The sequence below is a fragment of the Heloderma suspectum genome, chromosome 4 (assembly GCF_057233095.1).
Source record: "Heloderma suspectum isolate Gila_16-S chromosome 4, 16-S_ref, whole genome shotgun sequence".
NCBI classification, from domain to species: domain Eukaryota; kingdom Metazoa; phylum Chordata; class Lepidosauria; order Squamata; family Helodermatidae; genus Heloderma; species Heloderma suspectum.
In genome coordinates, this window is record NC_139461.1 from 39,246,423 (window position 1) to 39,270,306 (window position 23,884).

At 44.0% G+C, this 23,884-nt stretch overlaps 1 protein-coding gene across 6 annotated transcripts in view; it reads left to right on the plus strand.

Annotated features, from left to right (window-relative positions):
- Nucleotides 1-22,980, plus strand: part of NCALD (neurocalcin delta) — a 100,554-nt gene extending 77,574 nt beyond the window's left edge. For 5 of the 6 annotated variants that reach the window (XM_084849000.1, XM_084848998.1, XM_084848997.1 and 2 more), the window contains exons 2-4: nt 8,687-9,083; nt 18,451-18,556; nt 20,537-22,268. In XM_084849000.1, the coding sequence (XP_084705126.1) occupies nt 8,706-9,083; nt 18,451-18,556; nt 20,537-20,634 (582 nt within the window). In that variant the 5' untranslated portion in view covers nt 8,687-8,705 and the 3' untranslated portion in view covers nt 20,635-22,268. Of the gene's footprint in view, nt 1-8,686; nt 9,084-18,450; nt 18,557-20,536 lie in introns of all 6 variants that reach the window. The other variant, XM_084848995.1, reaches the window with a different exon arrangement.
- Nucleotides 22,981-23,884: the final 904 nt, after the last annotated feature.

A 23,884-nucleotide genomic window follows, 5' to 3' on the forward strand; every position in this document is an offset into this window, starting at 1 on the left:
AAGCTATTTTGCAGCTCCCACAGCTACCAGTAGGAGCACTGATGAGTTCCTCCTCCTGCTAGAAATTCATTTCAGTGCCCCCGCAGATTGCCAAGATGACCCCCATTTCTGCAGCTGTAAAAGTGGAGGGGCCCCATTTTCACTGGTATGGAAACCCTAGATTGGCAAGATTGGTAAAAATGTTGGTGTTTGCCTCTTAATTTTTACTTGCTGTCTTTTATTATGGCTGTCTGGTGTTAGATTGTACACCACCCTGGAATCTGATTTGAAATATTTTAAATAAATCAATTAATAGTTGGCAACATCAATCCAAAGTTAACTTGGTTGAATTCATGTGTACGCACATAATTCTCTCACATAGAAATCACTGGAATTTGAAGTGCTTAATGTTGGCTCAGTCTGCCACTCACTTTCTGGCACCCGCGATAACATCCCATCTGATAAAACAGTGGCAATGCAAGCGTTACCATGCCTAAGCCAGGGATTGGTGCAGGATGTGTCTGATATCAGTAAGTCTGAAACCCCACAGACACTGTGCTCTTTGTGATCCTGATTCTAAAATCACACACTCCTACTGATGAGAGCGCTGCTGTTTCTTCCCCAGCCCCCCACTGGGAGACCACAATGGAATGATAAGGAGAAGTGGAAGACAACGTAGTGCAGCTGTAGCGCATCTATGCCAGAGCAAATCTAAAGGGACAGAGCCTTCTCTGTTAATGTTGCAATTCATAAAAAATTTTGTAAGCTCATAAAAAAAGACAGCTGTATGCAGCTGCTCCTGTTTGGATTATCTATTGCTGTTGTTGTTGTTGTTGTTGTTGTTGTGAAGATTTGGGGGGTGAAGGGTGGGCAAAAAAGGTTTGGTCTTAGAGTATACTGTTTCATTAGCAGATATTGAGGTACAATTTCATAGTACCTCCATATTATATTAATAGAGGAAGCAACAGAACCCCTGTCCAGAGGGATCATGGGAATGTTGACATGTCCATTTTTGTCCTGTGTAAGTTGATAGTTCCTTATATTTATTCATTTTATTCAGAATATTTTATATTACGAGGGTGCAATCCTATGCATGTTTAGACAGAAAAATGTCCTATAACTCCCAGCATTCCTCCAGCCAACCGTGCTAGCTGGGGTATGCTGGGAATTGTAGGCCTTTCTTCTGTGTAAGCATGCATAGGATTGCGCCCTAAGCAGCTCACATAAAAAAACAAGAGAAAAACAAGAGAAAAATAATAAATGTATTATTATTATTATTATTATTATTTTAAAAATTTTGTGGGTTTTTAAAGAAACTTTATTTATTTATTAAATGTATGAACCAGCCTTCACCCAGAGGATTCCAGTGCAACGTACACAAAATAAACAATAAACAAATCCAAAATAAAGCCATTCAATTACACCTTTAAAAACAATTAAACAACATTTAAACAAACTAATTCAATAAACATTTTTAATTTGCATGTTGTAAATTACTGCTGGCTTGATTTAACTACATTGTTTTAATTTTAATATGTGTTTCATCTACTTGTATATATCTTATGTTATCCCCTGTAAATGTTGTGTGGGGTTTACTACTCTTTTAATGATTTTTGCTTCCCAGTTTTGCTTCATATTGTACCCTCATCATGTGACTGGGGTGGGAGGGAACGAGGCTGCACTCACTGGCCTTGCCCCCTCCGTCGTGCCCTCATTGCCTGTCTGCACCACCTTCCGCATGTTGGTGAAGGACTCTATGCTCCCCGTGCGATTTAGAACCCTGATGGTGCAGGGAGGGTACACAAGTAAAGCAGGCTCTCACTTGGGGTTGGACTCGATGGCCTTGTAGGCCCCTTCCAACCCTACTATTCTGTGATTCAGACCGTCTCCCTCCAACGCATGAAATATGGCGGGGATGATCATAGATGACCGGGATGCCCAAATATGGCTGTGGCGATGGTAACGAGTTTACCAACTGGTTAGAACATAAGAATATAAGAAGAGCCGTGCTGGATCAGACCAAGGTCTGGATCACACAGTGGGCAACTAGATGCCTGTGGGAAACCCATAAGCAGGATATGAGCATAATAGCACCCTCCCGCTTGTGTTTCCCCACAATTGGTGCACATAGGCTTACTGCCTCTGATACTGGAGGTAGCATATAGCCATCAGGACTAGTAGCCATTCATAGCCTTCTCCTCCATGGATTTGTCCAATCCTGTTTTAAAGCCACTGAAACTGGTGGCCATCACTACATCTTGTGGAAGTGAATTCCATAGTTTAACTATGTACTGCTGCAAGACGTAGTGATAGTTAGATGCACAGGGTGGTACATTACTGTTTCCTAAGTGATGACGTCTGTTATTCACCCAGTGACAGCTCTACTAGTGCAGTCAGTGCACAGTACATTTACAAGGATCTTAATGCCATCACTATGCCATCTTAATACCATCACTATAGACAGATGCTCAGGAACAGATGGGGGATTTATATTTCGTATGTTATTGGCCTCGATGGAGGTGGTGGGGGACACATTAATTCTATTTCTTGGGGTGTTTGCAAAGATCGTGTTGTTTTCAATATGCTTATTTTTCATTCAGAACAAATTCTTCTGGTCTGCCCAGTGTAGTGGGGGAATGTCTGTTGCTAGGAACGAATGAGCATTCCTAGGGTAATAAAGGCAACATAAAAACAGAATGTTTAAATTAAAGGCTTCTAGTACAATACATGGGATTTTGCTTTTGTTAAACTACCTTTTCCATAACCCGACTAAATTCTGCCCTGAAAACACTGGCTTGGAAAATGAAGCAGGCCCGTTGGACTCCAGTGGAAACTCTAGTATAGATTTGAAGTACATTTAATGGACCGAGGCATTGTGTCTCTGAAGACTTCATTTGTAGTGTGTTAGCTACGGTTTTGTTCAGTGGCCCCTGAAAGAAAAGAGCAGCTGGAAAAGGTAATAATATCTTGAGCTTATGCACAGCGAGCAGATGAAAATTAGAAAAACTGGAGAGCTTGAAGTGGTAACCTGTTGTGAATTATTTACGCACATCCTTCGTATTGGTTCACAGTGTTAATCAGTCACATACAGCTCCCTGCCTTCGAAACCAAGGGCTCGTAGAGGCACATTTGTGTGATGTACAGGCATTGAGTGTGGACTGTTGGAGTGAGCTTGCATTAACTATCATGCCCTGGCAACCTCAGGACTCTAAGCTATTGGGAGAGGAAGGAAGAACCTTTAGAAAAGGAAAATACAGCGATGTAGCTAGGTGCTTCACATGAACAGTGAAGCCATGCTGAGCATCATTAAACAGCTAAAAGCAATTAAGTGTTAAGGAGGAATACGACAAAGAAAGCGTGTGTTATATTGTTCATTGCGCCGTCTGATTCTGCAAGGGGTTGGATAAGGGAAGGCCAATGGTGAGTAACTATACAGACTTCCCCACAAACTGATGGGGTCCCCAAGGAATTGGATCGGGCACATGTCACATAAGAACGAAAGCTTCACAGTCTGGTTCAGATGATGCTTGACTCTATCTCTTCGCCCACTCCATCTAAGGCATGATGTCATGAGGGGAACGCTCAAGTCCAGTGATTTGTTAGATCCCTGTCTTTGTCTGTTTCTTGATAGGGTTATGACTTTGGCCACACAGTAACTAAATATGATTCTTGACTGTCAGCTATGGAGTCAGGTCAGAGAATCCTGTTTGAAGAAAGTATCTCTTAATGTCCTGCTCGCTGCACCAACTCAGAGGACGTTGGAGCCAAAGCTTATGCATGTACTTGTTCAAAGGAGTTTTGTGGTCTAGAATGCATGCATGAATGCTTGCATGAAATTCGTGTTTATGAGCTCCCAGACAGGATGGGCCAGATTGGTTGAGCTCTCAGATTAGGGGGCACACAGTGCTGTAGATGGGGCATTGGGGTTAGCAATCCCCCCCCCAACTCATGCAAAGTTCTTCCTGTTCATGAAGTGGGATCTTCATAATTTGGGCTCTCTTCCTGATTAAACTCACTTACCAACATAGGCAAAATTACAGGTATCAGTTTATTTTATGTTTCTGTGGCGGTCCATCGTTTTGCTTCTTAGCTTTTGTAATTGATTATCTAACCTCTAACTGCTGCATTTGGTTTCTCGTTTTGTTTCCTTGTTTCCTTACTGCTGTGTGTTCTGAAAGTTGAGCCCTTTGTAGATGCTGTTTGGACAAGTGCACTGAGGAACAGGCAGACATACTTCGAGAGTTGAATTAAATAAGGATAACAGTTGTAACAGACAAGTTAGACTGCTGTGAGAGTTCAGTTGGAGGGAGAAAAGGCCAAGGAAGTAAAGACAGAATTTAAGCACACAACACAACCCACATTTCTTAGCTTACCCTAACTTACTGTTAAAACCTTATCAAACAGGACATAAATTAAAAATACGTAAAGCCAATAAGAGCCGGTGTGGTGGTTAGAATGTCAGACTAGGACGAGGGAATCCTGGTTCAAATCCTCACTCAGGCATGAAGCTGTCAGAGGGATCTTGGGCCAGTCACACCTCTCAGCCTACCATCCTCACAAGGTTGTTGTGAGGATAATTCGGGGTGGGACGGGACAGGAAAGATGGGATTTAAATGAAATGAAATGAAATGAAATAAACAAAAGATACACTAGCAGAAATCCAACAAGTGAGTGGGGGCAATCCAGTGTTTTTGCATTCAGTGTCACTTATACAGCTTCCTAATAGTTCCACATTAAATTACAAATGCTCTTAATGCACATTTTGTAGCATGCATGGCTTTTGGACTTTGATTACCTGCATTCAATCCTGGTCATAAAAATTACTTTCCATAATCCAGTCATGTCCTAGGAGATGGTGACCTTGAGTGCTGAGGGATAATTGGTATCTGAAAGGACCATTTTTGAACCATGAAATTGAGGGGCCTTTTCTTTTGCAGATGTTGTCTTGTAGAGCTCTTAGAAAAACTCATTTAAGCTGCCCTGTAGAGCTGAGAGTTTGGCCTCTAAAATGCTGTTTAATGGTTAAAAGGTGGTAATATTTTCTATCCTCATAGTGTAATGTGGCTATAGCAATTTTCTTTCAACAAAAGTAACAGTGATAATTAAAAATTGGACATAAGAGCTGCATTTGGGTATATTTTTTCATGGTCATTTTAAGGGGGAAGGCTTTCCAGTTATATATATATATATATATATATATATATATATATATATAAATAAAATAAAATAAAATAAAATAAAATAAAATAAAATAAATACTTTTATGCCCCCCTTTAAAAAATGGTTTTCAAGGAATCTTGGCTAAACCAATTTATAATTACTAATTGGTTTTGATACCAGGCCACTAATGGATATGAAAAATACATTTCATATTTAAACTGTAAGCTTCTATCTTAATGAATCCTCCCAGTTTAATTTTTGCTGTTAAAAAAACTATGCATAGGGAAAAAGTAACCTCAGAAGTGCATGACTTTAATATTCATCATCGTAAGAAGAGCCCTGCTGGATCAGACCAAGGGTCCACCTAGTCTGGCATTCTGTACACACAGAGGCCGATCAGGAACCCACGAGCAGGACACGAGTGCAACAGCACCCTCCTATCCAAGCAACTGGTGTACATAGGCAGACTGCCTCTGATACGAGGATATCGGATATAAGAACATCAGAGCCTGATAAGGAATACAGCCCCACTACTGGTATAAAAATAACATTTATTAAATGCAGAAAATGTTGTCTTTACAGCAGACTGACATCATAAGAGCAATTGGTGCTTAATATGAGTTCAGTCATTTCTGTTCCTTGGACTGGCTGTCAAAAGACCATAGGAAGCTGCCAGCATACTGCTCCATCCAGCTCAGTATTGTCTGCTGAGGGTCTCCACCCTGGCTCCCTCTAGATGTTTTGGTCTACAATTCCCATCATCCCTGAGCATTGGACATGCTGGCTGGGGCTGATGGGAGTCCTGGGCCAAAACAACTGGAGGGACCCAGGTTGGGAAATGCTCATCTACGCTGGCTGACAGAGGCTGTCTGGGATTTCAGATGGGAGTCTTTCCCAGCCTTTCCTGGAAATGCTGGGTCTTGAACCAGTGGAGGCTGGTGGCTCTGATGTCAGTGGGGTGGTGAATCCGCTCCGTGTTTCTGTCAGAACCAGTCAGAACTCTAAAGGAGCTCTCCAGGGTTCTCCTTTAGAGTTCCGTTTGGTTCTGCCACTAACATCAGAGCCACCAGCCTCCACTGGACCTTTTGCATGCAACACATTTGTTCTACCTACCCTTGAAGTTCATGGCACCAATGGATGGATCTGTGACTGGGTTGGTAGTTATGGGTTGTGGGGAGCTAAGAGAGAAGGGACACAGTATGGAGGGAATAATGTGTTTTGCATCTGTGAAGCACATAACCTGAACATGTGTGTGTGTAGCGGGGTGGGGGCAATACTGGCTAGCCCCCCCCCCCGATGTCAGCATGCCTGCTTGCTCCACCACTGAGCACGATGCATTCAGTAGAACTCCTGAAAGGAACCTCCATGCTCATACAGCTGCACATGCATAAGGCCTTCCATGCTTTGGAGAACCTTGCATGACCAGCTAGATCAGCCTTCCCCAACCTGGTGCCATCCAGTCTTTTGGACGACGACTCCCAGCATTCCTGGCAATTGCCCTGGGGCTGATGGGAATTGAAATCCGAAACATATGAAGGATACCAGGTTGGGGAAGGCTGGGTAGTATTCACCTTGGGAGGCACTCTTTCCCTCTAGCAGCAGCAGCAGCAGCGCTGGCCCCGAGGGGCTGGGTGAGGGCACTCGCTCACTGTGGCTGCTGACGCCTTGCCCTCTTACTGCAGTTGCTGAGTAAGAAAGGGCATTGCAGCCCCGTCTCCTCCATTCTCAGGCGAATGGCTGTGCAGGGCTTCATCCCCCCAGAAAGGAGGAAATGGCAGCAGTGAAGGAGCCGGCCCAGTGGCTGCAGCCTGGCCGCTTTTCATTTGCTGCTCTGCTGCGGATATGCGGACACGACGCGCATCTGTCTCACCTCCACCTCCTTGTGAAGAATCCGGAGTTGGGGGTGGACAGCAAGGTGGCCAAGTTGGTGGAAAACATGCTCTGGAAAGAGAAGAACATAAGAGCCATGCTGGGTCAGACCAAAGGCCCGTCTAGTCCAGGACAATAGGTTTAGGTCAGAGAGACTGGAGGGCAAGAGAGGCAGGATTTCTCATACTGATTAACAATAACAAGCAAGATCTGGTTGGCAGGTCTTCATTTATTGGTAGTTTTTTTTAATTAATATTTTACTGAAGAATATTTACTGAATTTTTATTAACAATTTACATGACATTTTATTTCAAAATGCAGTTAACAAAAAGAAGAAAGTGCATAATAATAAATCACGATTACTAAAGGAACAAAGGAATTCACTTATAATTCTTAATCTATAACTAATATGCTTATGGAACATCAACAGTAAAACTGTCAGTGAAGTAGGAGCTCAGTGCCTAATGAAAGTAAAAATACAAGTTATACAACATAAAAGGAGCGTGTGGGAGTGTATGCCGTTTTGTATGTATGTTGTATTAATCAGAAAAATGTAGGCATATATATTCTCATAGTCTCCCAATTTTTATCAATCCACTGTTCTTCAGTTGGTTGCTTTGGAGACCAAAGTCTTCCTTTTCAATTTATTATGAAGAAACATGCAACGTACCATATTTTATCATCAATCTTAATTAGTGTGGTCCCCTTGCCGAGAACGAAGGCTAGCCTCCAAGGGGGCTGTACATGGTGCTTCATGTTGTCAAGGTTCCACTTGTGACCCGGACCCCCTGAGCAACGCCTTAAGGATCTCTTGCCTCCTTAAGAGTCCCACCTTCCTTCTTTTAAACTTCCCCTTCCCAGTAACATGGGGTTTATGCTGTAGACATGGGGTGACTGACACTCTAGACACAGGGTTTAACCACGACAGTTTACTAGTAGGTTTAAAGCAAACAACTATTGTATTTACACAATAGAGCTGAGTGATACAAAAAACTTTAAAAGAAAGTAAAAGTTGCAAAATGCAAGTTCCTTTACCCTAGCTGTCCTTAGACTCCTCTAGGCTGCTTCTTCCTGCTCACTCTTCAGACTCTGTTCTCACTTCAGGCTCTGGCTGTCTCTGCCATGGGCTGCAGCCTGGTCTTTCTGACTCTTACTGGCACTCTCCCTCTGTTTATATATACCCTCCTCCCTCAAAACCGAAAGTACTGCTTCAAACTTGAAGAAATGAAACTTAGGCGGAGAAATGGAACTACTCCTCTCAGGGTTACGAAACTCCAGGCCTCTAAGCCTGACCTTTTCCCCCTTTGCTTCTGTACGCCTCAAACATACATTCACCAGGACATCTCTTGCTTCCTCCTGCTGCAGCCTCTCATGCCCCTCCCAATCTACTGAAGGTCAGGGACACCCCCACACACACACACAAAGTAGCATTCAATGTGATGCAAGTAGCTTCAGCCAGAAGTGAAAATCAGCTTCTCCCCACTTGTGTGTGCAGTCTTCTTTGGAATCGTGGTTTGAGTTACGCTCTATGGACCACGTTGAGCTAATTCAATGAAAATGTTAATTATCAACAACAAAACCATCTTTTTATAAGCCTCTTCTGAGGCCCGTAATGTTCATCATCAGCCTCTAGTTTTGTAAACAAGAAATTAACTTGTTTTTCTCCTCCCTTCTTTAGATAAGATCCTGACACCAACATGGGAAAACAGAACAGCAAGTTACGCCCCGAAGTCATGCAAGATTTGCTAGAAAGCACAGACTTTACAGAACATGAGATCCAGGAATGGTACAAAGGCTTCCTGAGAGACTGCCCAAGTGGACATTTGTCCATGGAGGAGTTTAAGAAAATCTATGGGAATTTTTTTCCTTATGGGGACGCTTCTAAATTTGCTGAACACGTGTTCCGTACATTTGATGCAAATGGTGACGGAACAATAGACTTCAGAGAATTTATCATTGCCTTGAGCGTAACGTCCAGAGGGAAACTGGAGCAAAAGCTGAAGTGGGCATTCAGCATGTATGACCTGGATGGAAACGGATACATCAGCAAGGCAGAGATGTTGGAAATAGTCCAGGTATGTACCACTTGCAAGATACATATTTGTTCTCTTTTCTTTCCTTTTTTTAAATGGCCTTATTGTTTTTACAAACAAGGAACAAGCAATAAATCCTCCATTATTCTTGGCTTTCCATATGTTGTCTTCGGTATAAGAATGTAATACATGCAAATCTGACTAACATTTATTTGCTGGTTACAATAGAAACCCCTGAGGGTCCAATCCTATGCATGTTTTGACAGAAAAAAGTCCTACAACTCCCAGGTTTTCCCAGCCAGCCCTGTAAACTGTATCTTCTCTAACTACTTCCTGTTGTGCTAAATGTTTTGCACATCAAGCGGATAAATTGTGAGGCTCTGCCAGCTGGGTTTCCTATCTTTATGACTAAAAATGTGACTTTGTGACCAGTATGGCTTGGGGCTGGGCTACCTGAAAGACCGCCTTCTCCCATAGGAGCCTGCCTGGGTTTTAAGACTATTGGGGGAGGCCCTCCTCTCGGCATATTTGGTGGGGGCGCAAGAGAGGGCCTTCTCGGTGGCTTGCTTCTAGGCTATAGAACTCCCTGCTGAGGGAGGCTAGATCGGCTCCCTTTTTGATGTCCTTGTGCCAGCAGGCAAATATGTTTTTTATCCAAGCAGGTCTGTGGCATGTGCGCTGTTGGGTTGGTTGCTGCTTTTATTCTGTTATTATTGTGTTTTTAATGTATTTGTTTTATGATTGTTTTAATTATGTTTTATTTTAAATGTTGGCTTTTATTGTTGTTAGGTGCCTTGAGTGCCATTTCCTGGTAGAGAGGTGAGGTACAAATCAATCAATCAATCAATCAGTCAAATAAATAAATAAAAGGACAGGTCTCTGGCTGCTTTGCCTACAAAGGGAGCTCAACCCTAGTTTTCAGTGTCAGAACCAAAATGAGTACCCTCCCTTCCCTGTGTGGACTAGTCCATTTTACACACAGTCCATGATTTCCCATTGTTGGATGTTGGGTATGTGTGCGTGTATGTGTGTGTAATGAAGTCAGTGAAGAACCAGTGTGGTGCAGGGATTAGAGTCTTGAACTAGGACATGAGAGAACAGGGTACAAATGCCCATTTAGCCCTGAAGTTCAGTAGGTGACCTTGGGACAATTGCCCATTGCGATTGCATAACTTACCTCACAGTTTGAGGATAAAATGCAGTGGGGAAGAATCCCATACCCTGCGCTGAGTTCCTTGGTGGGATAAAACTGGAATAGATAATAATGTCCCATGACGTCACTTTTTTCCAGTATGGGGGCTCATCTCTGCATTTAAAACAGTGTGTACTTTTGCAACAAATACGAGGTATCAGGAGTGGGTTGCTGTTTTTCCTGTTGGGCGGCCAGTCTATGTTGTGGCTCATTGATGCTTCTATCAGGGGCAGAAGACAAGGCTGTGGCACCCATCATACGTGGTGAAACATTATTTTTTCCAGATTGGAGGTTAATGTCATCAGAACTATGAGGCAGCCCTGGGTTTCCTTGTCAGTTTGAGAGCTCTAAGTGGCTATTGATATATATCACTGTGTTCCTGATTATGCCGTGAACCTTGAGCTGTATGTACCTGTACCTGAGCCTGAGCTAGCCTTCCCCAGCCTGATCCCCAGCAGGTGTCTTGGACTGCAACTCTCACCATTTCCAGCCTGCTTCTCCTAGCATTCCTGACCGCTGCTATGCTGGTTGGACCTGGTGGACATTGAAGTCCAGAACATCTGGAGGGCATCAGGCTGAGGAAGTGACTGTATTGGCCCCAGGAGCGTAGCCAAGTCATTTGTAGCGTTACAGGGGCCTAGAGATCCATAATGCTTGCTTAAGTTCATTATTGGTGCAATCCCCATGCTAGTAAGCCTCTGAGCATGTGCAAATGAGTCAAAAGGCCAATAACAGCCTTCTCAGAACATTCCTTGCTAATGAGGAGAATGTCTTATCACTGATGTGCCTGAGAAGCAGAGTTTGTTTACCTTAAAGCTACAGGTGGCTGTGCTTGAGAACCAAGTGCTGTTAGTTTATGCTGGGAATGAATGCTAGGGGTGTGTGCTGCTGAAACGCTGCTTATTGCTAACCAGTAGAGTATAAGACCCATTGTACCCAGTGGCTCGAGGTTCAGAGAAGCTGTCTGATCCAACCATTGGGTACGCCTGTGTGCTGTAAGTTACTCAATAAAGTCTCCTTGTAAGCAAACCTTTGAGTCTGATTTATCACTATCTTGGCACTTCTAACCTAAAAGTTCAGCGCTCACGGCTGGGGTGACACAGTGACTTAGAAGCAATTTTCCATCCAGGCATCTTATAGAGCCATCCAGGCATCTTCTGCTTAGCTTCAGCAGTACACAGGTGTCATGCACCTTCAGACCATTATATTCCATGCATGTCCTATAGCTACAGTATATGAAGCAGTGCAGGGATGGGGCAGGAGAGGGGACGTTCTATATGATGGTGGATTTTGCTGATCTGTATGCAAATCCCTCCTCAAAACTCAACACTTCCATGAAGCCTTTGGCTAGTTCCTCTGCCCTGCTGCAACTTCGCCTGTGACGAACCCGAAGCGGTGATGTATTCCTGTTCAGCCCTGCCACCACTTCCTCTGCTGTTTCCCTGTATTTTAGATTGTAAATTCCTCGGGGCAGGCACCTGTCCTCTTCTACTCTGTGAAGCACCACGCACACTGACGGCAGACTGATGATGATGAGTTGGATCCAGATTTATGCTGGATCGACTGCGCTGGCAGATGTGGACTTCCCTGCCCCTTCCTTCCCATGGCACCCGCTCCAGCGCCCTGAAAATATTACACAGATAACAGGGACCCTGCTGATTGGAGTGAGCTGTAGTATGGGGATGCGATCCCCAAAAATCAGGCAGGGGGACTTTCTTCTTGCAGAAGGCAGATCCTGGATCCATCATCATCATATACCACCAGAGTATTTTTGTGGGGGAGGCAGTATTCAGCCTAGGGCTCCTCTATTCCATGTGACTTGCAAGGGCCAGATGAACTAAATTTATTTATTGCATTGCCTTTGTTCTGTGGATGTCAAGGGCAGTGTGCATGAGGATTCCCAGGGGGTCTCCTATACAGCCCCTGACCAAACCCAGACCTGCTTAGCTTCAGCAAAGTTGTGTCTTTAGATCCTGGCATGTTCCCAGAAAGAACTGTCAAGGCCCCAGCAGTTGTCATAGTTGTCAAACATTGGCATCCAACATTTCTCTTTAGCTCCAGGAGTAGCCAATTATAACGAATTTTCCCCAAATCCCATCTTTAATGGAGGGCTGCCGTTCAGTTCAGCTGTCGTAGCTAGTAAGCCTCTCCAGGTTGTCCTCATTTTCAAGATGGAGTTCCAAGCTTAATGTTGACTTTTATTGCTGTTGACAGCCTGTGTCATAGCTGCAGCATTGCTCCGTGAAAGTAGACTGGGTGTGAATTTCCCAAGGTAATGGCAAGATGGACAGGAGCACCAGAGGGAAGCATCTGTTCCTGCCCAGCAAGTTGCAGTCTCAGATCTGCTCTGCACAATTACAAGATCTGTGGAGCAAGGTTGCCCATTCACATATATTTAAACACTACAGAGCAGATCAAAATTGCAATGGGAAGAAACTCACTGACTTCTGGAGGCCACTTTAGAGCAAACTAAGGCTGAAATCCTATAAACGCTTACTTGGGAGTAATTCTCAATCAGCATAGTGGGACTTAACTTCTTAGTAAACGATTACAGCATTGTATTATGCTATTCCAACCCTACTATTCTATGATTCTATAGGGATGCTCTGACTTGGATTCCTGCATTGAGCAGGGGGTGGGACTCGATGGCCTTGTAGGCCCCTTCCAACCCTACTATTCTATGATTCTACTTATTGCACTGTAAGGCCACGATTCTGTACTCACTTAGCTGGGAGTAAGCTTCATTGAACTCAGTGGGACGTACTTCTGAGAAGACATGTATAAGATTACACTGGGGCAGAGCAATCCTCAGCTGTATCGGAGAGCTCCGATGTCAGAGCCTCCAAGACATCCAAAGCCCCTCTGGGCTTAATGCTGTCAGGGCAGAGGAGAGGGCAGAGTGGCATTTCTGCTTCCCCCTCCCTCCCCAGGGCTGTTTCTCCCCCCCACACACATTCCCTCCCATTCAAACCAATGGGATGGAATTGATCTATGTCATCTTCAGGGCTGGTGTAGATCAGTAGCTGGGTGGGGGTATGTCTGCATGCCAGGAGAGCTGCGGGTCTTGCAGATCCGCAGTCTCTCCCAGAAAGGCTGCTGGCCCACCCCAGTCCACTTCCTTTCCCCCCATTCTGATGTCAGAAAAGTGTGGTTTCCTGTGATTTCTTTCTTTTGCTCCCCCCCCCTTCCTTCTCCGCCTCTTCTCTCTCTGACCTTCCAGGCTGGGGGCACAGGTGTTTGCTCTTTCGTTCTTGCCTGTGTAATGCAACACAAAATAGTTTGAACAAAGTTCTTTTTGAAACTCTATGCTGTCCCAGCATTTTTATGCAAGAACATTTATAAGTAGAGCTGTTTTATTTCTTTCACTGAAGAAGGGTGTGGTCTCCTTTATTCTCAGGTACCCTGTATGCATGTGGGACTGTTTTGCCTTTTTGTTTTTCTCTTCTAATTCCCTTTCTAACAGGGGGCAAGATTACTAAATAATCCCATCAGGATCTCCCCCTCCAAGGCCAAACCTCTGCCCTCGGATAAGAAGTATACTTTAATTTATGTGGACGTGCATATTACATAGATGTAAACCAAAACACATACATGAGGGACCAATTGGCATTGAACTGTGGGGCTTAGGAAAACCTGACACCCCTCAAGCTGAGAGAGTTAGAGACCACAAGGAGGTCCTTGAAAGCAATTCCTTGTTTTATTAAAGAAGAATTCAAATTGAATTAAGATCACCAATCAGAGGAATTAGAACCATACATACATATATACATATGTACATATATATGGAATTACAATCATTCATTTATGCTGAGAAGGTTAAAGATAAGCATTTAAAGCATTTAAAATCAGTAGTGAAGCCAGGTACACTAGAAAATTGTGTGTATTTGTGTGTGTGTTCAAAAAAAGGGGTGATGGAAGTGTAGCACCTCAAAGAGCACAGTTTAACTTCTAACTGTGTGTAGCTGTAGCTAATCATGGAGAAGTGAGGGGGAGAAGTTTCAGCATGGGATAATTTGAATGGGGGAGAAACAGACTCTTTGGGGAAATCGTGAGTTTTGGAGGAGGGGGTTAGAGCAAATGCAGGGGTTTTGGAAGTGGATGGAGAGGCATGAAAGAACAACAGGGAGCTCCAAAGCCAAGGATTGTTGGAGTTTGGAATGGGGTAAAATATTAGGGAAAAGGGAGGAAAAGAGAATAATTGGAGTATGGGCCACTTAGAAGAAAAATAGAAGCTAATACAAAGATTTACCTCTCCGTATCTGCTGACTTATGAAGTGATGGGAAGTTCTATTGAGCTCCCTTTCTGGAAAAGAGGAGGAGAGTAAAGGGAGGAAAGGCCAGAGGGGGTTGCTATTCCAAGTAAAAAGTGTGAGGGTCCTTCTTGGATGGAAGGAATCCTCTTTCCCCCTCTCTCCCGATTTGCATGATCACAGAAGGCCCTATTCACACACACCCAGGGGTGGGGGGAGGGTGGTTAGGGTAGCTATGGAGGGGGGGTAACGAAACCACTACACGTGGGCCCATCACATAACCGGGAATCATGCAGCGCCGTGTGGTTCCACTAACCCCTCCCCCTCCGTAGTTACTGGGCGAGCTCCCTTGAGTGGTTTGTGTGCGACCGGACGTCCTCTACAGCACGACTGGGCTGCCAGCAGCCACTCCATCATCCTGAATGAGAGCATGACCATTAAGAAAACCTGCTGTGGCTAGAGCATCGCCTGCAGTAGCAGACACTCTAGCCAGCGGACTCTGTAGACGTGGCCTGGAAGTCCTCCAGAGCCCATTTTAACCACTGGGGAGCCTAACAGATGACACAATAAGCCTCCCCAGGACCCCTTAACCCTTTTGCAGGGGGTGTTTACCTGGGGTGGCTTAGCAACCACGTGGAATGTGGTTTTCTCTCCCTACACAACACACTAAGCCACCGCAGTTAGCAAAAAAAGCCTAACCACCATAGCTTAGCATTATATGTGAACAGGGCCAGAGGGGAAAATAAGCTACAGTAACTTATTCCCCTCACCCTCCGCGCATGCCAGTCACGTCCTGGGGGGATTCGTATAATTACCCTCAGCAGTGCAGCTTGTCCTGTCGTGCAAACCCGGCAGGGGTGGCTTGTTGCCATCAGTAACAAGCCACCCAGAACCCATGGGCTGTTTTAGGGTTGTGGGTAGCTTGTCAATCAGCCCAACAACCCACCCTCACCAGGTTTGCACGTAACGAGAAGCTATGGCACGCCCCCACCATGCCCCAAGTATACAAAATGGTACCTGCCACCACAACAAGAAGCCCCGCGGGGAATTCATCTACAGTGGCTTCTGGTTAAAGTGCGAACTGGGTCACTGTGTGTCCAAGTGGACTTGTGCCTTCCATGGAAGGGTACAGAACTCCTTGTGGGTTGGAGAGCTGTGTATGGTCATTGGAGCCCCAGGGGCAAAGAAGGGATTGCTGTTTATTCAAGGTGGTACAATTTTATTACGCTCGGGTATCTTCCTTCCTTAAATCAAAATGATACAAATGATTTTGATTTAAAAAAAAAACTGGTAAGGTTGTATTTCTGTCATTGTTGTACGTATTTATTTATTGCATAGACTCGTAGAATAGTAGGGTTGGGAGGGGCCTACAAGACCACTGAGTCCAACCCCCTGCTCAATGCAGGAATCTAAGTCAGAGCATCTCTGACAGATGGCTGTCCAGCCTCATCTTGAAGGCCTCCAGTGTGGGAGAGCCCACCACCTCCCTAGGTAATTGGTTCCATTGTCATATTGCTCTAACAGTTAGAAAGTTTTTCCTGATGTTCCGCCAGAACCTGGCTTCTTGTAACTCAAGCCCATTATTCCATGTCCTGAACTCTGGGATGATCGAGAAGAGATCCGGGCCTTCCTCTCTGTGACAACCTTTCAAGTACTTGAAGAATGCTATCATATCTCCCCTCAGTCTTCTCTTCTCAAGGCTAAACATGCCCAGTTCTTCCAGTCTCTCCCCATAGGGCTTTGTTTCCATGTCTATACCTCCCAGTAGACGAAGCTTTCTGGGCGGTTTTAATTGTAATTGTAAGCTGCCTTGGAAATATGATTTAAAGGCAGGATATAATAGATCTTTTAAATAAATGAATACAATAAAATTCCATGCAACAAATCTGCAATAATTTTCACAGCAGGACACGCTGATAAGTTTTTGCATTCGCCTGTCGGTAATTAATGTTGACATTTCATTTGCTCATCCCACGCTGTTTTGTATAACTATTGGATGGGTGAGGAAAATCTGTTGCTATACTGCCAATTTGGCAGGGGGGTGGGGAAAAGAGATTTGATTACATTAATCAACCATTAATATTCCATTAAGCTTTTCTTTATAGATAAGAGACAGCGCGGTATAGTGGTTAGAGTGCTGGACTGTGACTCGGGAGATCCGGTTCTAGTCCCCACTTGGACATGAAGCTCACTGTGTGACTTTGGGCCAGTCACTGACTCCCAGGCTAACCTACCTCACAGGGTTGTTGTGAGGGTAAAATGGAGAGGAAGAAGACCTTGTAAGCCCCCTTGGGTTCCTTGCAAGAGGAAAAAATGAGGGATATTAATGTAATAATAAACGAAATTAAAAAAAATAAAAGGGTATATTCTGTTTAAAGGTTAAAAGCTCTGTTGGGTCTGAAAATGGAAGCAAAGGAACTGGATGTCTACAGAAGCAGGATTCTCTGTGTGCTGTGGGGGGCAGGGCAGGGCGGATTAAGGTTGCAATCGTATGCACTCTTACTCGGGAATAAGGCTCATTGAACTCAATAGGACTTTTGAGTAAAGATGCATAGGATTGTGCCTCACTTTGTGGAGGGAGTTGCATGCCAATTCCCTGTTGGACATTTCTCTTCATGTGCTTTAACCTCTATGCAGTTTCCAAAGAGGACATTTAATAGGGGTGACTAGAGGAGATATGGTAATGGTGATTGAGATTTGTACGTTTCGGATAATGAACCGAGTGACATTTTTCAAAAAGCCATGTTGCCGCTGATTTGGAAGATCTTGCTTGACCAAAACCTCAGAGGGCCTTCTAGAGAAGAAAACAAGAATTTCAATAAGATTAGCAAATATTTCTTGGGGTGGATCTGCGCTTCCCTAAGCTACCTGAATGTTTTACCTGCACCCTGATCTGGTAAAACAACGAAGGAATTTTGAGGGAAGTGAGATGAATTTTGGCAGGACTAGCAAGAAGTCCACATATCCCTAGATCAAATCTACGTATTTATTATTTGATGCATTTATACCCTGCCTTTCTCTCAAGCGGGTAAGAATAAATAATAAAATAAGTGCTGCAGTCTTTGCAGGCTCGCTTGGGATTCCAGTGTACTAATTCAGGTGCTTTGTTCATTAGGCATTTCTAATACTCTAAAGCATGAACAGCATAATTTGAAACCTCACATGTGACAATTACACACATGTTTTTCTCTGCATTTATACAGATTGAGAAACTGGTTGCAGATTCTCAGGGCATGTACGCTACCATCTGTACATGCAGTAAAATATTTGTTTGTGTCTGTACATGTGTGTATGTGTGTGTAAACTCATGTAGGAAACTCATAATATATGATGTCCTCCATGCATTGGATCCATGCAAAACATAGTAACTGGCCTTTCCCCTGACATTAATTCTCAGACATCAAAGCAGAGGAATTATTGGATTCACGTGATGACACTTTAGGTTTCTCTTACAGTGTTGTCAGCCAGAATATCTTGATGTATATAGGTTTGTCTGGCCCAATTCTGATACTTTGTGAGATCACCCTCAGTGTGGTACAAGTTTTGTATGCTGTTTATAATCTGGTTAGTTTACTGTAATGTGCAATCTATGCGGCTGCCCTTGAAGACTGTTTAAAACAGGGTGGTCAACTCGCAGCCCTTCAGATGTTTTGGCCTACAACTCCCATCATTCTTCACCATTGGCTGTTGTGCCTAAGGCTGATGGGATTTGCAGTCCAACAACATCTGGAGGGGCACAAGTTGCCCACCCCTGGTTTAGAACTTCAGTTGGTCTAGAGTAGAGGTCAAGACTTAATTCTGGCTGGGGATGATGGGAGTTGCATTCCAACACGTCTCGGAAGTACCAGGTTGGGAAAGGCTGCCTTAGCTCAGCTGCTAGAAGTCACCTAGGGTGATTCTGACAGCCTATGGGTCACCCTAGAGCAGTCTCCAGAATCATGACCCTTTCTCATGTCCCATTTCTTAGGCAATCTACAAGATGGTTTCTTCAGTTATGAAGATGCCAGAAGATGAATCGACACCAGAGAAAAGGACAGAGAAAATCTTCCGCCAGATGGACACTAATCGGGATGGTAAATATCTTTGGATGATTTTCTTTTTAACTCCCTTCTCTTTGTTCTGTCTTTCAAACTGCTCTCAAAGAGCTGGACTGATTGAATAAACAGAAGAATGTCACTGATATGTAGATCGCAACTGGCCTCTAAGGATCTGTGAAAGGGTGAATGTTTATATTATTATGGGAAAAGCAAGGAGTGTTGAATGTTAGCCAGCAAGAAGCCCAGTCCATAGAGCAAGGCTCCAGTTGCACAACAGGAAGGTGTCCTGGTGATATTATGCTTCCTGGCCCCTCCATGCTCTGCCTCTTCTCCCAAATCCAGGGCTAGGAAAGAATTCTAAATGATCCTCCACCCCCACGAGCCTCTAGGTCGTGTCACTTAGAGATGAATAATAACTGGCAGACATTTATGTGGGACGAATTCAAGCAAGTATTTACTTTTGAAAATCGATCATGTTGCAACCCACAGTCAGATATATATATGACATTAAAGGTATGTGCCATTATGAAAGGTGTAGTAGGTATAAGTGCTAAGAACACACACACACACACAACAACAGTGCCCAGTGTAGGAGTTTTAAAAAACATTTTGGCTGGCTCAAAATAATATTTTTTTCCTGGACTCTAGATAATTTCCGATCAGTTTCAGAAAAGCTTTTGGAATTGCACAAAATATGTAGTAGTTTTCCTGAGCTAAACCATATCTCCCTGATCCAGTGTGGGAGATATACCTCTGGGCAAAAGGTTTCAGTGTGTGGATCTAAGCTGGTGGGTGTAAAAATGATGGCTGCACAGGTGACAGGAGAGATCCTTGCTTTAGAGCCTCTGTTAGATGGTCAGGTCACAACCTGGAGATATGGTAAGGACCACATCTCAGTGGTAGGTGTGCTTTGCATGCAGAAGGTTCCAGGTATAATCCCAGTTCAGAAAGGATCAGGTAGGACATGATGTGAAAGACCTCTGACTGAGACCCTGGAGAGTCGGCGCAAGTCAGAGTAGTTAATGCTAGACAAATAGATAGAAAAATTGACCTGTTATAAGGCAACTTTCTATATTCTCCCTATACCTTTAAATCCACCATAGAATTGCAGCCTTGTCTTGGCCTCTTCCACATCACCAGTCCTTTCCCCTGCTCCTTTACCACCTGGTGTAGTGAGTGGAACACCAGGTGTGCTATGCAGTGGGAGCAAAAGATGTAGCTATAAGGACTGGTGGAAATGAGTGGAAGAAACTCTGGTTGCCTCTTCTTGCAGTTCAGTGGTGAATTTAAAGGTGAGGGGCACCTTTATGGCATGCAACCTTGCCCACTGCTGTTCTGAATGGGGACTTTATTTCTGAACTGAACACTGTTAGCACTACATTTGCCTTTTGATATTTTTGATATTTTGAGAACCAAGCAATACTAACATTTATTTGACTGACTGACTGGCACATTGGACAGTGCAGTCAATCTGGTACCTTGAAGATTGCCAAGTTCACAACGGTAAACTGTTTTAATCAATAAGGGAAATTCAAAACATCCAAATAATTAAGACAGTTGCACGAATGGGAATATTATTCTGAGAGGGGCAACGTCGATGAAACTGTGCATTTGGTTAACAGGAAGCTTTTGCACACATGGAGTTGGATCCAGATTTAGGCATGTGCAACTGGGCTGGCAGAAGTGGAATACCCCACCCCTTCCTCCCCACAGCAGCCCCTCCAGCCCTCTGGAAATGCTATACAGATGGTCAGCGGACCCTGCTGAATGGGATGAAATGTGGGGAGGGGGAGTGGAATCCCCCCAAATGGGTGGAGGCAATTTCCATGAGCAAATCCCTTCCATCAACAGAAGGCAGATCCTGAGTCCAACTCAGGGAAAATAGGTACTTTTGCCATATATGGTGGCCTACACATAGGAATAAAGAGAAGCAAGCAACTCTTAAAATGTTATGCTTCAAATGTATGCTTTTATGTATTTTAGAATTCCAAACCACCATCTCTATTTATTTTCTAGGAAAACTTTCTCTGGAAGAGTTTATTCGGGGAGCCAAGAGTGATCCGTCTATCGTCCGTCTCCTTCAGTGCGATCCCAGCAGTGCTGGGCAATTCTAAAGCAGTTGCTTGGATTATTTTGTGTCTTTGTTTTTGTTTCTTTTCTCTTTTTGCCAAAACAACATTCGTGGTGGTGTTGCCTCTGTATGGCCAACTACGCCTTCTTTTGTGGCATCTTTAGCTTTCTTTGTGGCAGATCAGGTAGACGTTGTGCTCACTCTCCAAAATCATCCCGGATACGGAGAGGGCAGTCTGCACAACAGTGTCGATTTCCAAATGGTTGTAAAGATCTGCGGACTGATCCTAAACATGTTTACCCAGGAGTAAATCCCACTGAGTTTTAACAGGACTTACTTCCTAGCATGCTTAGGATTGAAGTCTTAAATTTTGTTTTGTCAGTTCCAAGCTTAAAAGAAAAAAAGGAAGAGACATGGGCCTTGTTCCAAAACTCTGTAGGGCTCTGAGACACGCATGGAGCAATGCGCAAGAAATGTCTGCCACATTCATTTCAATACTGGGGGATGCTGAAGAACATTCTCTGACATTGTAGTGAATGAAGAAGCCTCTGCTCATGGGGAGCTTCATGAGTGCACCAGAGGCGGGGCGCTTACATTTGTATCACAATCAGATCCAGGGTCAAATAGTTTTATACGCAACGTTCTGTTTCCATGTTCTGCTAGAAGTAGACTGCAATGACTCTCTGGTAAATTCTTACTTTAATAAAATGATCTCTGGTTACGGCTTAGAGGTAAGCTCACAGCTAGCTGCCTAGAGATAAATGCCACCCTTAACTCCTAGTACAGTAGCCAAAAGTAAATGCAACACGTGTGCACAGATTCTAAGAAATTCTTACCTGGCAGGTCTGAAATTGGCTGTTCTAGTAGGTGGAGGATTCACCCAGCCAGTCTGAATGACACAGTCAAGGGTCCATTGGAAACAATGGCTACAAATTTAACCCATGCACAATTGCTTTATGGAAAGTAGTGTGCTTTATGGTAGAAGGCAGGACCAGTAAGTACTGGGATCAGCATGAGCTGCTAACCAGTGCTGATCCATCACTCCACAAAAAAACACAAACACACACGTTGGTACCCTTCAGTGATGCCTTCAGAGCGTTGCTGTGCTCTGAATGCTGCTGTAAGGTGAATAGAGGAGAACCAAGTTGTTCAGCTGCCTTTATACCAGGTTATACAACTGAATTTGAAAACAGCAACAGGATATTCATTTAGGGAGAGGGCAGAAGGGAATGTCAAGCAGAAGCTGCAATCCTTGTTTTCGATTACCATTTTGGATCAAGAAAGACAATTGTGTATGTTGAAAACTGAGTTAAGTGAGACAGACATAAGGGGAAATGCATGTTTTGATGGGTTGATGGTAAAGAAGCAGCTTCTACAGATGGAAGCCATCTTGCCTCAAAGAGACCGACAAAGAAATGGCAGGATTTGGTGGTTAAATGATAAGAGAAGTTGGTTGGAAGGTGTCTTTTCCCCCTTCTCTTTTAGGCAGTGGAGGCTGGTAGCTCTGATGTCAGTAGGGCGGTGAATCCGCTCCGGGTTTCAGTCAGAACTCTAAAGGAGCTATCCTTTAGATATACTTCCACACCTTGTATTGTTCCCTTAGAGTTCTGACTGAAACCTGGAGTGGATTCGCTGCCCCACTCACATCGGAGCCTCCAGCGTCCACTGATTATAGGTAAAAAAAAGTTGAGGATAATCAGGTGGATCTACAGCAGGGGTGGGCAGAAAGTAGATCGGGATCTGCCAGTTGATCTTTGGGTGATTGTCAGTATGTTCGCATAGATTTCTGTCTCCCAGTGTTTAACCATAGCAGCAGAAATGGCTCCTTCCTGCCCTAAATTAGACTTCTGAAATGAAGAAAGCTTGGGGCAACCAGGAGTGGATTTTGGTGTGGAAGGACTGTGAGCTCCACTCAGTTCTGGCACTGAGAACAAATTCTACATGTATTTCTTTTGCACCAGGCTCTGTTTGGTTCATCTTGAGGTTCTAGTAGGAAACAAAATAGATTTCACAGTCCTGAAGTCTGCCCCACCTCTGATCTACAGTATACCAGAAAATGTGTGCTTCCTAAGTATATACCTGCCAGCTTATGTAAAAGCAGGAAGTATTTGCAATGGGTGAATCAGCGGATAGGATGGGTGTACTTATGTTTAATCCTTTTTGCACCTGCCAATTTTCTGCAAATGCCCCACCAAGGTCATTCCCCCCCTGCCACTCTGGTTAAGGAGCCTGGTTGGCAGAAAAGTAATGGAAAAGGGAAGGGGCACCATTTGCAAGGAGAATCAGCAGGCAGTAAACAGACCTCTGGGCCCACCAATTCTCTCTTCCAAATGCCCTGCCTGTCTGTTGGGCAGCAGGCATTTGCCTTGTAACATGTAGTTCTGCGCTGAAGAAGAAAAGAAGAAGTTGTACGTGGAGTGGTAGGGGGAGTCACTTTAGCTGAAGCTCTTGAAATCATGGCACAGTTTAAGCAGCTGATGTGGAACGACGTGTGTTGATCTGAGTGCAATTTGTTTTGACCAGTGCAGAGGGGGAAAGCTCATCACAAGAGGGGGAAACTCATCACAAGGTGGCTTTCTTCATGTTGCAAAGTGATGTTGTGAAGTGGCTAGTTTTTTCTTTCTAATGCATTTTGGGTTCCAGTCATCATGTGTTTGCACCATATGGTTGCATTTTCACACTACCATCTGAATCACGCCTCAAACATGGCCCTGTGAATTGGCCGTTAAATAATCATCCTGAATTTATCACGGAGCACCTGGGACCCCAGGGACTTTTAAGGGGGAGGGGGGTGGGAACACACGCAGGAACACTACCATCAACTACTGTTTTAATTATAAAATTGTGGGAGTCATGCTTCAGTACAGCTTCTAGGTGTCTGCTGAAACATTTGGTACCATTTTTGATATATTTATATATACATATATATATATATTAAAATATTTTTTAAAAATATACCAAAAAAGCTATAGGAGAAAGATATTGAATGTTTTATCCTTTTTTTCCCCTGAAGGCACCTGTTTCTCCGCCTCCTCCTCCTCCAATACAAACCTCAGATACTTAGGTGGGAGAAACTAGAGTCAAAGGACTGAGCGCAACTGAATTTCACAAACAAGAATTTGAAACCCCTCTAAAAGCCTGTAAGAAGGAATTTGTTGGCCAGTTTTTATGCAGAGCAAAGGCAGAATGCATCTGTAGGTAGAACTAGAGCTGCCTGTCGAGAGGAGGGGCTGACAGGGATTTGCCAAGTGGTCTTGTAGAAGCAGGTGAGCCTTAATGCAAAGTGGCTTGGA